The 17,402-nt window shown below is 34.9% G+C and overlaps 2 protein-coding genes across 2 annotated transcripts; one reads left to right on the forward strand and one right to left on the reverse strand.

Annotated features, from left to right (window-relative positions):
* Nucleotides 1–1,488: 1,488 nt before the first annotated feature.
* On the forward strand, nt 1,489–2,225 carry LOC107899462 (indole-3-acetic acid-induced protein ARG7). The gene has a single exon (XM_016825185.2). The coding sequence runs from the start codon at nt 1,696–1,698 to the stop codon at nt 2,047–2,049; it is 354 nt and encodes a 117-aa protein (XP_016680674.1). The 5' UTR covers nt 1,489–1,695; the 3' UTR covers nt 2,050–2,225.
* Nucleotides 2,226–3,849: 1,624 nt separating this feature from the next.
* Nucleotides 3,850–5,604, reverse strand: LOC107899461 (uncharacterized). Its single transcript, XM_041091183.1, has one exon. It carries the CDS (start codon nt 5,602–5,604, stop codon nt 4,249–4,251), a length of 1,356 nt encoding a protein of 451 aa, XP_040947117.1. The 3' UTR covers nt 3,850–4,248.
* Nucleotides 5,605–17,402: the final 11,798 nt, after the last annotated feature.

Genomic DNA, 17,402 nt, shown 5'->3' on the forward strand with positions numbered 1-17,402 from the left:
ATCCATATATGAAGTTAAACACTTATAAACTGTTCTAGCATATATTGTATTACATTCACAGTCCAAACTAGCTGTTGACATAGGGAAATAATACTTATGACATTGTTTTACTTCTATGCTTTTACAAATACCCATTCTACAGTTCCAACGAGAAAAAAGGGGGAAAATGGCTGAGGGAAAATGGAGTCCAAATTTCAATAGTCCCACAATTTAATTAAGTCCTTTGTTACTTACATTCAGCTTCTCACACCATGTCTGCAAAACTGTAGGAAGCTCTACTCGAATGATGTGCAGAATTGAGTGATTTATTTTCCCCCTTCGCCTTCAGACAAACGCGTACAGCATCTAATGTCTTCAGGGGATGAACCCTTTGCTGTCCTTTCAATCATCTCTGTGAATAACTTGAGGGAAAACACAGTTATTTCCACTTGTCTTTGTCAATGTAACAAATAATGATCCGTATTTATCTTTCCTTGTTTTGTTTTTTTCTAGTTTTTTTTTTAATTTATTTTTCTTGCCGAAATTTTGGATCTCATTAACTTCTGAAGTTCATCCAATGCATTAAAAAAATGAATATAAGGACATTTTCAAGCTAAAAGAGAGTATTTAAACTATTGGTTTGGTCGGTAAGATATGGAGCCAAAGAAATCTTATGTATGGAATGTTTGAAACTACGAATCGCTGGCTGGGGGGTTGAAGATCATTGTACAATTCCATATAACCACTTCCATTCTCTTCGCTTTACTTTTTTAATTATTATTTTTAACTCACCTTAAATCCCTGGCAAAGACTTAGGTTGTTTGTCTCCAGCCATTCCTTGTTTTGCCCATTACATGCATGCAGAGACAGACAAGGGTGCAGAGATACGCAAAAGCTTATCCCGAATCCAGCTGCAGAACATAGCCCAGAAGAGAGTAGAATAATAGTTCATGAATTAGATGTGTATATATATATATAATATCTCCTTCAATGATAAAACAAAGGGTCTATACTCTATACAGTTACTGAGATTTAAATCTCACCTATATGAATTAATGAAAATGATCCATATAAAGCTCTCCGTTTTCACTCTTTTGACGGTCTGGGCCAAAGGCAAGCTGGTGTATATTTAATATCCATTAATACTACTAACATTTACAATATATAATATGTATATCAACAAACTGAAAGTGGAGAATCACACTCTGCCCAAGAAGCTTATCCTATCCCTCTTTCATATCTTATCTTTTCCCACTCTCAACTTGTGGGGTCTTAACATCGAGAACTTCGAAAGATCACACCGATCAAGCACCATCCTTTCTCACTCAGAGTTCATGTCCCTTACAAGCAATAATTTTCTTATACCCTTTTTTTATATCATGACATGCATGTTCGTACACTTTCGTATCAAGACACCAACTGCTATAAAAATGGCTACACCATCTCAATATCCATACATTTCAGCTTAAGAAATAAATAACATCACTAAACCTCCTACCAAGACTTCGACCAACCCAAGCTCATAACCTCTTAGGCCTTAGTTACGTATCATGTCAACCAATTAATGCTCCCTCCAAAAGCTCTCTCTCTCTCTTTTTACTGCTATATAACCCTTTCAGTTCCATCTGTTTCACTACCCAAATCTCCATTTCAGATTACATGTGCAAGTTCCGTTTCCCCATCTACTCTCTGTCTATGTTGGCATATTGCTAGACAATGAAGGGGAAATTTATAAAGGCATGCATTACCAAATGGAGGAAGATGGGGAGTAGAGTCATACCTTGTGGCAGTTGCGAATACTGTTATGAGTGGGCAAAGTGGCCTAATACCAAGAATGAAGAGAGTTCAATCCCAAGAGATGTGCCAAAGGGTCACTTGGTAGTATATGTTGGTGAAAACTATAAGAGGTTTGTAATTAAACTCACCTTGCTCAAGCATCCACTGTTCAAGGCATTGCTAGATCAAGCTCAGGATGAATATGAATTTACCACAGACTCCAAACTCTGCATTCCTTGTGATGAAAGCCTTTTCCTCGAAGTTGTTCGATGCGCTAGCTCTCCTCAAGATTGAACACTCTCCCGGTGTCTAAAGGATTTTATGCTAGAAACTTGATTGATTCACGAAGTTTCAGTCTAATAAGAACGCTAATATATAGTATACTGAGTAGATCGTTGTAACATATTTTTTGTAGCATATAAATGTAACTCCATTGAAAAAGTATTTGACTTCCTGTTTGTCTATTGTAAGTTCTGATTCTATGGGCCTCAACCTCTCAAGGCATGTGAAAGCTCGTGTGCCTAAATGGAACCCAATTAAACACACAGTACGATGCCATATCAACACCGAACCCCTAGCAGCTCCGGAATCCACCTTACGTTGGAACTTGAAAGAACAGCTAATTGAGGTACAAAACGTATGTGTAGATGCGGGTATACGTTTAACACGAATATGTTTAATTTTTTTTCAAGTCTCTTTCTCCACACCCATATCCAAATGTCTGCTGGACATGGATGTCAATATTTCATACAAAATAAAGAAAAATATAGTATAAAGCTATAAGATTAGAATTATATTACTATCAATGAAAATTGCCCTAGAGACCGGGGAAGCAGGCTCCTTAATCTCATCGAGCCCGTCTCAAGTGTCCATGATACTTACCTGTAACAGTAAAGCATGGATCAACTAGCAGATACACGAAAGAAGCGGGTAACTAACGAGGAAGAATCAGACATTCTAGGTTTCGCTAAGATTATCGAACTGTGTTCTTCAAGATTCATCTAGAAATTCAGGAACAAATGCTGCAAGAAGAATGAACAGAACTTTAGACGTCAAGTGTCTGAATCAAATTATGACACTAGATTAGCAAGCAGTGACCTTGAAACACGGAAAAGAATCGAATCCCAAACATTTGCACTGTGTTAGCATGGGATGTTCTCAAATGCATGATGATAGAAAGGTTACAAGTCAAAAGGTGGGAAAGCTACGGTTCCTTAGCACTGAGAATCGCTGTATGCAGGTTCAACGTCAAAGAATTTCTTCAGCTTGGGACCTCCAAAGTAAAACCAGAGAAGTTGCGAACAGATAGAACCTCTAGTATATTGAGCTATGAATAATACACCAATCGACATACAGTAGAATCTTGTATCATATCATATTCTTTGCACATTAGCATCGTAAGTCTAAACTGTCTACAACAATGAGAATAGATATATAAACTCATTCTTCGCATAACAATAATACTTGCCAACAAATCTAGACAGAAACAAGGACCAAAGGAAACTTGGTTACAAATAACAGCAGAGCATACAGCAAGAATCTACAGAAAATGACAAAATATTAGACTATAATGCATTGAATCTGAAAAAAACTATCAAATAATTTGATGATGATGATAACAACAACAAAACTCAGTCAGAAAACTTTGCAGGACCTTTATAGAAAATGCTTACTATAAGATCTCGTTCCATATGAAAAACAAGATACAGTCATCCACAATTTCCACCAACATGGAGTAAATGCATTTCAAAGCCACAGCCCAAAAGTTTCTTTTAAAACAAAAAACCAGCTTCGTTGAACCTGTCCAACTACATGGGCAAAACGGCCGCTTCATTCCTGAAGCTACCCAATAACAACATTGGAATAACAAAATCCAGTTTGAGGATAATGTTGACAATTTAATTCTATATAACACCATTTTGGTGATTTGAACCTTGTAAAGATATAAGAGGGCAACCATCCTTAAAGTCTCTTATAAACTAACATAGACACCCTCAAATCCCAATTCACCATCACAACTTGCTGAACTTAGACTACACTCCGCAAATTACCAACAATTACAAGCGAGGCAAAAACAAGAAAAGGCTCCTACAGTGCAAAAACAGAAAATCATAACATCACGTATAAAACAGTCTAAGGACAACAGCACTAGCGGCATTTGAAGCATGAGAAATTATTACCATTCTCATATACCAGCAAGGAACAAGTACTGCAAGGCAGTAAGAAACAACTGATTGCAACAGAATATACACACAGAAGCTTTGTAGTAGAAAATATACACAAGTATATATTGTGTTCCCTCATAAAAAAGTACATGCAATGCATTGGCAGGTTCTTAGACCAAAACTATGGCAGTATTGCATCACTAGCTCTGCAAAAACAGGAAGACTCGAAGCATTGAAAATGTTGCCGATATCTTCAGGCATCTTCAGTGTCAGAATCGAAAATTATAGCAGCAAATGTAAATTTCCCCCATTTTTTCCGATTGAATTTTCATCCAAGTCCATCAATCAAAGCCTCCAATTCTCTCCTCCCATACCTCCTACCTTCTGTATTAGCTTCCCTAGACTTCACCACAAAGTAAAATATCAACCAAGCTACCATGAAATACAACTCCAGAGCTGCCTGAATAACCGTGGCAAAAAATTCTCCCCCTATACGAGTCAAAATCAATCTTGCTAACGACCCACCTAAGATAGCTTCAAAACACTGAATCTGTATCCCTTGGTTCAAAAGTGTTGACATCAGATAACAACCTTCTTTAATAATTTCTCTCCCGGTTCTCCTTGAATCTACAACGGCAACCCAAGCAGCTAATGAGAATGCAAATGAAACCAAAGTATCCACCAGAAACCACGTAAACAAAAACCCTGAAATCTCCTTCTCATAACCCCTAATCCATGGTGACATAACCGAAAAAGGCATCAACTTTAACCTGACAAAAAGCTTAAAAAACGAGTAGTGATCCTCAATTTCTCCGAAATACCACAATCCAAGAAGCTGGGTCACCGCGTCTCTTACCGCCCATTTTATTAGAACGAACCCAGTGAGTCTTTTCAAACCCATTTTAGACCCATCCCAAAAAACCCCAAAAAACGAAACAAATCTTCCAATCAAGTCATTAACAATTGTGACAAAAAGAACACCAAAAATCAAAGAGTAAATCGCCGTAAATCCTAGAATTACCCATCCATACGCCGCGGATAGAAAACTGACGATAAAGAAAAGCACCGCTGCGTCACGGCGCCCCAATACAAATCCTTTATAAACAAACTGAAGATCCACAATCTTTTCTTCTTGCTGGTCCCTTTCATTGTTTTCGTAGTCAAATGAGATTGTCTTGAATTTGACTCCGTAACGAACAATTTCCGGCAGCAGAATACCGTTATCCGCAACGAAATGCGAAAACCCTAATTTGGCATCGAAGTTTGAAAGAATCAACGGCGTGCCATTGAGGGGGCGGTTAGAGAAAGAAGCGAACGGGGAGCGGTGGCGGAGGTCATCGTCAGAAGAGAATAAGTCGTTATCAAGAGCGCCGACGCGCGTGAGGTGGAGGAAAGGACGGCGTGTGTGGCGACGGGTTGATTGGAAACGCGCGTGCGGATGGGAAGGGTGGAGGTCGAGGCGAGAAAGGAGGGATTTGAAAGAAGGATCACGGTCAATAAAGGAATTGAGGAGAAAGGAACCGGATTCAACTAAAGAACGGAAAGAGAGGAGAATGAAAGAAAGGAAGATGAACGTGAAAGGGTGGGCGGTAAAATGCACGGCAGTCTTTTTGAGGATCTGCGATGTGGACCGTAGCTGGCCGAACCGGTGGTGGTGGTGGTGGTGGTGATGGTGATCGGTCATGGCGGTTGTCTTGTCTCTTTCGGGTTCTGATTTCTGGGGCGTGAATGAGCGGCAAGGCCATTGTTTCTCTTCCTTTCTTTTTCTATTTCAGAATTTTTGTTTTGGTCTAAATTTGCTATCAGTCCTCCTATTTTTTACATTTTAAATTAATCTCTCCATTTTTTTTGAGTAAATCTCTCTATTTTTAATTCACGAATTTAGTCACTATTGTATTGTTTAATAACTTAAATTCAAATGATAACACCGAACTTTGGTTTCTTTATAAAATAATATAAAAATTATTTATTTATTTATAAAAATTTCAAAAATTATTATTGAAAAAAGGGTGTTTATTATCGTGATCGTCGGTATTGTCTGATATATTGACGACAACATCCCACTTTTCGACCAATCATCCGACAATCATTAGACTTTTAAAAAAATATTTTTTGGTGTCTTTATTATGTCAAGTGGCACCTATATGTATATCTGAAAATAGCTGTGAAAATATAGTATACATGGTGATAAAAAATATTTTTTAATGGTGTCGATGGTGTGTTAGGTGGCACTGGTTATATTTAAAAAAAGCATGCCTATCAGGAAGAGAAAGTTGAAATGAAAAATATATATTAATTAGTGTCGTCGGTCTGTGAAGCGGCACTAATTTATTTTAAAAAATTATGTTGTCCATGAGAAAAAGCAGCGAAACCAAAAAAAAATTATTTTTATTGGTGTCTCCTAACACGTCGACGGCACCGGTTTGAAAATTTGGGTTACGCGACACTGTTTGGCGACATCGCCCAGTATATAAACCCCCTATCCCTCGGCCAAAATTTTGTTTCTGTTGAAGAGAAAAAAGAAAAAAGAAAAATAATCGTGTTTAGTAAAAGAGGAGAAAAAACAAAAGGCTAAAAAATTGTTTAGCAGTATGGGAGAAAAAAAATTTGGTTTAACAAACCACAAAAGAACTAAAAAAGCTCTTTAGAAATCAACATATGAAGATCAACATATTTACTTTTCATTTTAGACTTCAAAAGTAAAGTTCGAATTTATAAAGTTAGTTTGTAATTATTTGTATTTGATTATATTTTATATTGATAATTAGTAATATGATATGCAAGTTATATTTTTTTTATAAAAAGTACTTTTATTGTTAATTTTGTTAATAGGGGCTATTTTTTTAATAGAAGCTAATACTTATTTATTTTTAATTTATTTTACAGATTAACTATCTAAGATGAATAATTAATTCTTCATATACGTTCATTTTGAGGGGGTAATTTTACAAACATCAATTGATTGTATATTTGAATCTCGTTGGTAAATAGGAATTAGGTTTAATAAGAATGTAAAGTCGATGATATGAAAAAAAAGATTAGTGCAGAAATCATTCGACGTTGTGGGAGGAGGATGTCCAGACTATTCTACAAATTTTCAGTTTCATAAAATCCGTGCAAATATATAGAGATGGAACTTGTAGATGATAAAGACGTAGAGACTATGATCGCACTTTATTGCTTGACTAGGAATGTGAATGTTGAATCAGTTGAGTTGTACAACGTTGAGTTAACGAATGCTGAGCCCGTTCAAAATGACACTCCATTAAATCAATAATATAGAGTTCAGGACCCGTATACGGAGGTTTCAAGAGCGTCTATCGATAAGAGATTGTTTGTACATGGGTTTGACTTTGAGCTGGATGTTGGGTGGGCAGAACTATGCGATTATGGAGAGACATCAAAATGGGCCAATAATCCACACAATGCTCCGATTGTGTATAACAACCCTAATCTAGGTTTATTTTTACAGATACACCCGTTGATGATTGGTACCAGTTTAGATGGTGAAAAAGGACCTGATAATGATGGTTGTTCTGGTCACAAGGGTGAAGATTTTAATGAAGCTGATCTCGATGAGGTCTCGAATGATATCAACGACGAAGGCGTAGAAGATGATGATAATGTATACACCCTTTTTCTTGAGAACTATACTCGTGGCATTGTCATACACAATGACCTTGAGGCTCACATTTTAAGCACAGATCCTGATGTGGCATATGCATCCAAGTTTCCTGAGTATTTAGGTATAATACCTTCTCACTAGTTGACGATAGATTTTGAATCAGAAGAGTTGGTCGTAGGTTAACAATTCGTAAATGAGTAGGAATATGTATTTTCTATCAAGTAGTATACCATGAAAGTGTCGGAGGACTACAAAGCCACTGTATCTAAACTGACATTATATATTAAGGAGTGTTGGAGGTTTGCAAAAGGTTGCAACTGGTATGTACGAGTTGCATTGATCTAGATGTCGTAACTGTGGGAGATTTGGAAATTTGTTGGGCCTCATACATGCACTATTGCACAGATAATGCAAGACTATCAGAAACTTGATGCGAATTTGTAACTACATCATGCCACTGGTGAAAGATATGCCCACCATTCCTATATCGGTCCTGATTGCCAACATACAAGCCCAGTTTCAATTCAAAGTGTCATACAGGAAACCATGGTGGGCTAAACAGATGGCGATGGAGTAGTTGTATGAAGATTGGGATGCATCGTACAATGAATTTCAGGGGTGGTTAGTGGTGATGTAGGAGTATGCGCTAGGGGTGGTTGACTTGCAGATGCTGCCTTTTTATGGCGCAGATGACCAACTACAACCGGGGAAAATAATTTTCCACTACTTGTTCTAGACATTCGAACCATGTGTTAGGGTATTTCCCCACTACAAGCTACTTGTGCAGGTTGATGGGACCTAGCTATATGGAAAAATACAAAAGTCCTCCTTATTGCGATTGCGCAATACGATAGCTGAAACGTACTACCAATATCATTTGCCATTGTGTAGTCCGAGAACATGGAATTGTGACAATTTTTCTTGACAAACTTGTGGAGGCATGTTGTTAGACAAGACAACATTTGCATCAATTTTTATAGATTGAAGGAGCTAATGGTCATGATTAGGCATTTCGATGTTTTGTGGAGATCCATATATTGCATCTGCTACATTCCGATTAACATTCATAGGGACTTCAAGAATACATATTGGTGTAACAAGTCGTGAACATGGGTAATTCTCATTTTCATATATATTTTTTAATCTTTTGAATACATTTAAAAACTAAAATGAAAGATAACATGTCTTATCGGAATACATACATAGGGCACGAGCTAGAACAACATCATTTCTGACAGAGGCTGGAGAGGCTTCAAGCTGAAATGAATGGTGAAATGAATCATGATTTAGAGGAATGATTCATAGAGTGATACCAATGGGTCCAAAGTTTCAATGACGGGTCTCAATTATTGGATCTGGTGCCCTAAGTGTAGTACTTTCGTCTATGTACATTTGTAATTTTTTCGAATAGATTAGTTAATAAAAATATTCATTAATTACATTAATACCTTTTGTATATTGTCCTTGCGTGGTTTTTGCATGAAAAGAAAAATAGAAGCAAATATTGGCTCACTGATTGTCTAATGTTTAAACTAATACTAAGTGGTATTACTGTTGGAAAAAATCTGGTTCGAAAATGGTTTTTCTTGCATAGCAAAAAATTAAAATTTTGAAAATCAAACTGGTTTGTGATATTTATAGTAAAAAACCTTTTATCAAAATCGCACCTGTGTTTTCGGCTAGGCGGATCCTTGTCGTTCATGGCTTTCAATTGAATGGTCTTCTCCACTATTTTCGTACCACAAACTACTTCAAGTGTGGGTCGAACTAATCCGAATCATACACAGAACCATAAATTGTTTTCTTTACTTTCAGTAGGAAAGCAAAATTTTCTCTAATTAGAAACTGGTAGAATTATTATTTCAAAAAATATAACTTATACTTAGAAAATAAATTCTCACTATTTTTGGGTAGAATAATAATAACTCAAAATTGTATATTTAGCCCTACTGGTGTCATCTATTCATAGAAAGAAGAGGTGAAACTCTCGTTGAATTGTAAAACTCTATTTCAATAAAAAACGAACTCCTAGTCTAACTAGAATTAGGTAGAGCAACAACCTTAGTTAAACAAACTAGGGTTTGTCGTCCCTAGAATTAAACATGAGGGGCTTTTGGGTCTCTCCCATATCGAGTCCAATTATAAGTATTTCCTGAACTTTTAACACAGTACTTTATAATTCAATTCAACCTTATATTTGTTTTTCTATTTCCTAAAATAAACATCTTAATTAATTGAAATAAATTAAATTCCCAATTAAATAATTTTCTTAACCCAATTCTAATTCCGTTAAAATCATTACGATTTTACTGTAAAAGAATCTATTTAATATTTCCACATTCAACGGATTCACTATGGCTAATTAATTTATTTCCATTTCGAACTTCAATTATTTAATTAACGAATTAAATAATAATTCAAAAAACCATAAATTAATTATTTAGGTCATTTCTGTTTATATGATCCTATTTTATCTCATGGTAACCATTATATATTTCTTCATGAAAAGTCAATTGCTATCAAATAGTAATCGAGCCATTCATCACAAAGACGAACCACATGTGGCCACATTTACTTTTTATCTACTACGTAATGCCAATGAGAAGATATCATTTTCTCATATCTCGGGTTATGAATTCAACTATTATGAATGACATTACATACTGTAGAAGTCATATACCCAATTCACTAACTTTCTGTTCCTTATTTATTTGAACTCAAGCTTTTACTTACATCAAAGTATACGAGTCATGCATACATAGTTCGTCATCTACTCAGGATTAAGGTGTGTCACACTTTGAACATCACAAGTGAATAAATCCATAAATGAATTCAGGATCTACTCTTCTTGAATCCAGTTTGATGTACTATCAGTCTAGTTAGTCACATCTATGTTTCTATCTTTTAAGAGTCATCCGCTCTGATGCCCAAGTCAAGACAACTCCCCAATTGGACTTGATAGACGTCATATTAGTCATTCAATCGGCTTTCTCATTTCTGATTAGACTAAGGACATGGTTAGGTTCATCTACTAATATAAGTTGTCTTTTCGTATTACGATTCGACCACATAATACCACTTAGTATTAGCTAAACATTAGACAACCAATAAGCTAATATTTGTTTCTATTTTGCTTTACATGCAAAAACCACATGAGGAAAATATACAAAGGATATTAATTTAATTCATGAATAATTTTATTAACCAATCTGTTCGAAAAAAATTACAAGTGTGCATAGATGAAAATTGTAACACCCCTAACCCGTATCCATCGCTGAATTAGGGTTACGAAGCGTTACCGAACAAACGAAACACTTAAATATACCTTTCATACATAATCATAATCATAACATGAATTAACCATTCAGATACATATAGTCCCTAACTCGAGCCCTCAAGGCCCTAGAAATACATTAGAAACAATTTGGGACTAAATTGAAGACATTTAAAAATTTTAGGAAAAAGTTGTAAAATTTTGACTAAAGGGATCACACGGCTGAGACACACGACCATGTCTCAGACTGCGTAACAATCAAAATAAGGACACATGGCTGTGTCCCAGCCCATGTCCTCACCCGTGTAACTCTCAGAGTTGGGTCACAAGGCCAAGCCACACACCCGTGTGCCAGGCCGTGTAACTCTTGAAATAACCACACACGCCCATGTGCTAAGCCATGTGCCAGGCCGTGTAACAACCTGACTTGCATGCATTAAAACCTACAGGGGACATACAGCCGTGTCGCCTAGCCGTGTGTCATACATAGCTGACTCACACGCCCGTGTCTCAGGCCGTGTGGACATGAATTTGCCCAAAACAAACCATTTCTATCATCGAAATTAAGTATGTACCTAAAAGCATTTCATGCATATCATCAATACCTCAAAACATGACCAAAAATCTTTATAAAATGACCAATTCGTTAGTCTAAGATCATTCAACCAATATGCCATATAAGGCACCTCAAATACATACAACAACACTTATCTAAACATGCATATTTTATCACATTTCAATCATCAAGTACTAGTTCCAAATCTTACCAAACATGTCTAAACTTGATCATTACTGTTCCATCACAAAACATGCCATTTGAGCCATTCAAAACATACAACTTATAATAGTTCAATGACACCAACTATCAAAATATCAAATGGTACCAACCAAGATAACTTTCACAACTCATACATTCCAAAACAATTCATCAAACATATATCATAATACCATTACAAATCACTCTATACATGCCATTATAAACCATAACAAAAAATGCTCAAAAACTACCAAATTAACTGTTGGATAGTGTGATAGATCTTCGACGAGCTTTCAATCAAATCAAACCTTCCAATGATCTACAGGAAAAGAAAACAACTAACGTAAGCAATAATGCTTAGTAGGTTCGTAAAAAAGGCAATTTAACTGTTGACATATTAGAATAAACAACTAACCATAATTTTTATTATACTTTAAGCTAACTTTCATTTTCTATTTACTACACCTCTAATGAACAACTGGTGTAGCCTTGCATATACATGTATATATATATTTCCTTATAAGCATTCATATAACCACTTTACTTAAACATTTTTTTATTACCATAACACTTTCACATTTAACATATAATCATTCTGTAATTCATCATTCATTTCAAACTTTCCTATAAACTTATCATCTCGGAATCACTTACTTCCACTAAACAAGGTGAAAGTTAAATGAATAAATTAATCATACTTGTTATACATTTACGAAGCACTTATAGGATTAATATTGAAAACAGTTAATCGAATGCTTCCTTTATATAATAATTCAATCCAAACCATAAATATATGTATATAGACATATATCTTTAACCAAATGATCATCAATATAACGATACTCACATATGATCAAGTAATTCATTGAACATTTAACATTTAAAATTTACTAATATCTTGACTATACATTAGCCTTTAACATTAAAATAATTTTGTAAATTCCATTCACATTTAGCCCGATGAACTAGTAACTTGACTCGAATACTTGGGTAACTACATCACACCAAAGACATCATAGATGCATAACAGGGGCACCGTAGTGCGAACAGGGACACCAAAGTGTATACAGGGGCACCAAAGTGCAAATAGGGGCATCAAAGTGCAAGTCTTGTACAATTGCACATTCTATCCTTATTGGGTCAATCGTATCCTAATCGTTTACTACGTCCAAATGGCCACTTTAACAAAATTATAACTTTCATGAATTAGAGGCACTTTCATATTTCTCAAGATACATGCTGTAAAAACTCATAATCGTTCCAAAATTACATATATCATATTTCATAATTATTCAATAATTTTCAAATATATCCTTTCTTACATTATATTCAGATATAATACTTCGATTTTCAATTCACATATTAAACATCATATATATACATTCATAAATCAGTAGTAACATTATGCATATATATATGTACAATTCTATACCTACGAACAACAATTACAGTTGTAAAAAGAGGTCAACGACTAACCCGACACATTAGCTTTTCCTCTGTTTAGATCCGTTTGATTCGTTTCTGGATCTAAATAGTAATGTTTCACTTAATTAAACCATTCAATAACTTAAAATAAATAATTTAACTTACAACTCATATTATTAGGAATTTTACAAAATTACCCCTAAGATTTTAACATTTATATAATTTAATCCTTAAATTCGAAACTTGCAATTTCACCATTTTTAACCATAAATCATGCTAGTCAATTTTCATAGGATTCATATCAGCCCATTTTTATCATCATTTCACAATTTTTACCTTAAATTTTACTATATTCATAATTTAATCCCTAATAATTAAATTATTAAAAATCACTTACCAAAATACTTATAAATAACAACTAATACATTAAATTCATTATTTAACATCTAAAATCACAAATGTTAATCAATGAAAACATTCAAAATCTTTAACAGTTTTGAAAACGGAGATACAAATTAGTTAGACCTAGTTGTAACGATCTCAAAAACATAAAAATTACAAGAAACAAGATAAAAATACACTTACATGCATAGATAAAAGCTCAACCGAATGTTCGTAAGCTTCAACCATGGAGGTTTCGGTTGAAAAGCATGAAAAATGGAAAAGATGACATTTTGTTATTTTATTATTACTTTAACATATAAAATCTTTTAATTAAAACATTTTAAATACATGCTATTTCTTATTTTTCCACCCACTAACCGTACATCATAATAATTAAGGTATATTTGCACTTTAAAACCTTCACTTCATACTTTTATAACTATTTAATACAAATAAACTTATAGCGATTAACTTTTGCACCATTTACAATTTAGTCCTTTTTAATTAATTAACCAATTAAACGTCAAAATTTCTTAACGAAACTTTAATACAACCTTAATAACACTCCATAAATATTTAATAAAATACTTACGGCTCGGTTTATAGAAATGAGGTCCTGATACCTCATTTTCTAAAATTACTTGACTTTAAGGTCATACCACTTGAACCTAATTATTCTCTAAAATATCATAAATTACCAATTCAACATTTATTTTAGTACCATATTTGACTTGTAAATATTAAATAATATTATTTATGATCTCTCTTGTCGGATTTGTGGTTCTAAAACCACTGTTTCCAACACCACTAAAAAACGGGCTGTTATAAAAGTACTACACTTTGGGCACTAGATCTAGTAGTCTCCCACTTGCCTTAGTAAACTAGATAAGTCATGTTTTGCATTCCTATGCCCTCCATATGTTTCCCAAAGAACTATCTAGCTAGCAGAGTCTTGGTAAAACAAATCCCTAGGTTTGTCATCATATTCGATCTTTGACTACATCCATTATTTTGTCAAACACTACTGTCTGCCTTATGATACTTTCTATCAATGTGTTTTTATCCTTATATGGTATCTTTGGAGTTTTGTGACCTATCACAATATGCAGTGGAAAACTAGGTACTTTTCAACACTTAACGAGCTTGCTTTGAAGCCATTTTACATTATGCATTTTTAGTTTTGTTAGCTTAGATTTAATTATTAGCAAATAAGCTTATTTCATCCTTTTAAAGCCTTTTTATAGTGCTTCGATGATCTGTTAGGCCAACTCATGCCTCGGGAATGACTAATGGGTTACCTGAGTGTGCAGGGTGTCATTTTAGGCCAAAAAATAAAAAAGGATGACTTCAGTATCACGATATAAGCATGTAATGTCACGACACTGAACATTAAAGATATCAATGCTGAAATAGACTTAACGTTGCAATGAGGAGAGCCTTCACGTCGATAAGACACGACGATATCCTAAATAAATGTAGTCACGTTTTGACAGCAACTTAGAGTTTCTTTTATCGATTAACCCTGTTTATATCAGGGGTATTTTAGGCTCATTGCATGTAACACCCCATTCCCCAAAGGGTCGACTGAGGCGTTACACAGACAGAAAACAGACTTATGCTTAGCTCAAATTGAATTGAATTGAAATACATAACAATTTAAACTAGGTGGGGACTCGAAAAATGTCTTCAAAACACAAGTTATTAAAAAGTATACGCCATAGGATAAAAGTAAATGAATTTAAATCTTTTGGTTGAAAACTCTTATTCGAAATATAATACTAGCAGTAATTTATAAAACAATTTAGTGTATACAAGTTGAAATCACTTCACAAATCATGTCTCGACAACTTTAACAATTTCCCTCAAGTGGTTACATTCTTATAAAACTGTAACTAAATAAGAAACATATTTTATTATATATTCAATTTTAGAACAGAGTTACACATCACCCTCAAAACCTATGCATATTACAAAACTAACATAGACAAAGCTCACAGTAGAGGTTGCTCCTTCTGTCTAAGTCCCGTCAACAAGCCTACAACAATAGACAACCTTGAAGGGGAAAAAAAACAAAAAAGGACAAGTTCAGAAGAACTTAGTGAGTTCCAGAAAAGAAATATCAACACTTAAGAATAAAATTTCACTTTAAGTTCACAAACACAAACTAATACATTGAGCTCTACACGCCGAGACACACGGGTGAATAGTCTCATATTATTGGCGAACACTTAACCATGGTGGATAACCTTTAAGGCGAATTCTACATATCGAGTGCATACCTTCTTTCACAAAATTAGGAGTATACTTATGTCTTTTCCTCCAGAAAGAACTATAAACTTAATAGAGCTTATGCTTCTTTACCTAACACAATCTTTTCCCATACTTACCATTGTACCACAAACATCTCCTCAAGTGACTTCAAACACACCTTCAAAACTCACTAGGGCGGATTCAATATACCAATCATCATTTCTTGAAAGAACACCATGTTTTCAACACAACAATAGGGATCAGAACACTAATTGATAACTATTAACCTTTCTTTTTAATCAACGGATAGACGTATCAAACAACACATACAAAATCATTTTAGCTTATTCATTTCGATACATAACATATCATATAACATAAATAGAATCATATTAACTTACTCTTTTCACAACTTTTCTTGGGTTGAACCTTGAATCCCACATATCAGAATAGATCATACATATCTTATAATTTTGAACACCTACGTGTTCCCATGAGTTTAGGGCTTTTTCCATGGTTAACAACTAATGGTTAACAACTAACATGTCCTACCATAGGTAGCACCCATATCGTTAGGTTGGTTAGCAACAAACATGCCCTACCAAACCTAACACTCACGCCAATTGGTTAGTAACTAACATACCCTACCAGTGTGTAACACCCATAACCCGTACCCATCGCTAGATTAGGGTTATAGAGTATAACCGTACAATCAAGAACAATCAATAACAGATAGCATCAAGTTGCCTATTTAATTTAAAAAATTTCATAATAATTCGAATCGGAGTAATACGTACATGTATGGGCTTTAAAACAAGCCTACGAGGCCTTAAAATTAGTATAGGAACAATTAGAGACCAATTCAAAACAAATCAGAAAGTTCAGGAAAAAAGATTGAAAATTTTCAAAATAGGGGTCACATGGCCGTGTGACACAGCCCAGACTGTGTGGTTCCAAACATGGCCGTGTGGCCAACCGTATGACAGATCATGTACCCTTCGAAATAATTTCACACGGTCATGTCGCAGATCATGTGCTAGCATGTGTAGCATTCGAAATACATTCACACAACCGTGTCATAGGCCGAGTGCTAGGCCGTGTTCAATTTGATGTTGGGGCACACGGCTGTGTCGCAAGCCGTGTGCCAGCCCGTGTGAAAAATACACCTAGCAAGTTTAAGGCACACGCCTGTATGGGTTGCCCGTATTAGACACACGCCTATATGACAGCCTGCGTCCCAGGCCGTGTGTATCCAAAAATGACCAAATCATGCTATCTAATTTTTTTCAATTGCATAGGAACCCAGACCAAGTCATACCAATCCAACACATATCTAGAAACATTTCACATATCCATTTACCCTATTATATGCCATATAAGCCAAGATGTTTACAAAATCTACCAAAAAGAGTTCTCAGGATAGTGTGATTCTTCGAATTGATCCGATCTCCTAACTACAAAATGCAATATACAAAACAAACACAAAATAGGAGTAAGTTTACTTGAAGCTTAGTAAGTTCATTAAATCAAACGATAATCTTACTAAATTTAAACATAGCAGATCAAATTAGACGATTAAATAACTAAGTTCATGTCAATCACAGCTCACAACAAGCAAGTATTGTACAGTACATTAGTTTAATTCATATTCCAAGTCGTCATTTAATAATATCTCAAGTCAACAATATCCAATCCGAATCGTTACACAGACACGAAGCTTGCTAGGCATCAAGCCTGATAAAGACTGGCACGAAGCATGCTAGGCTC

The sequence above is a fragment of the Gossypium hirsutum genome, chromosome D04, assembly GCF_007990345.1.
Source record: "Gossypium hirsutum isolate 1008001.06 chromosome D04, Gossypium_hirsutum_v2.1, whole genome shotgun sequence".
NCBI classification, from domain to species: Eukaryota; Viridiplantae; Streptophyta; class Magnoliopsida; order Malvales; family Malvaceae; genus Gossypium; species Gossypium hirsutum.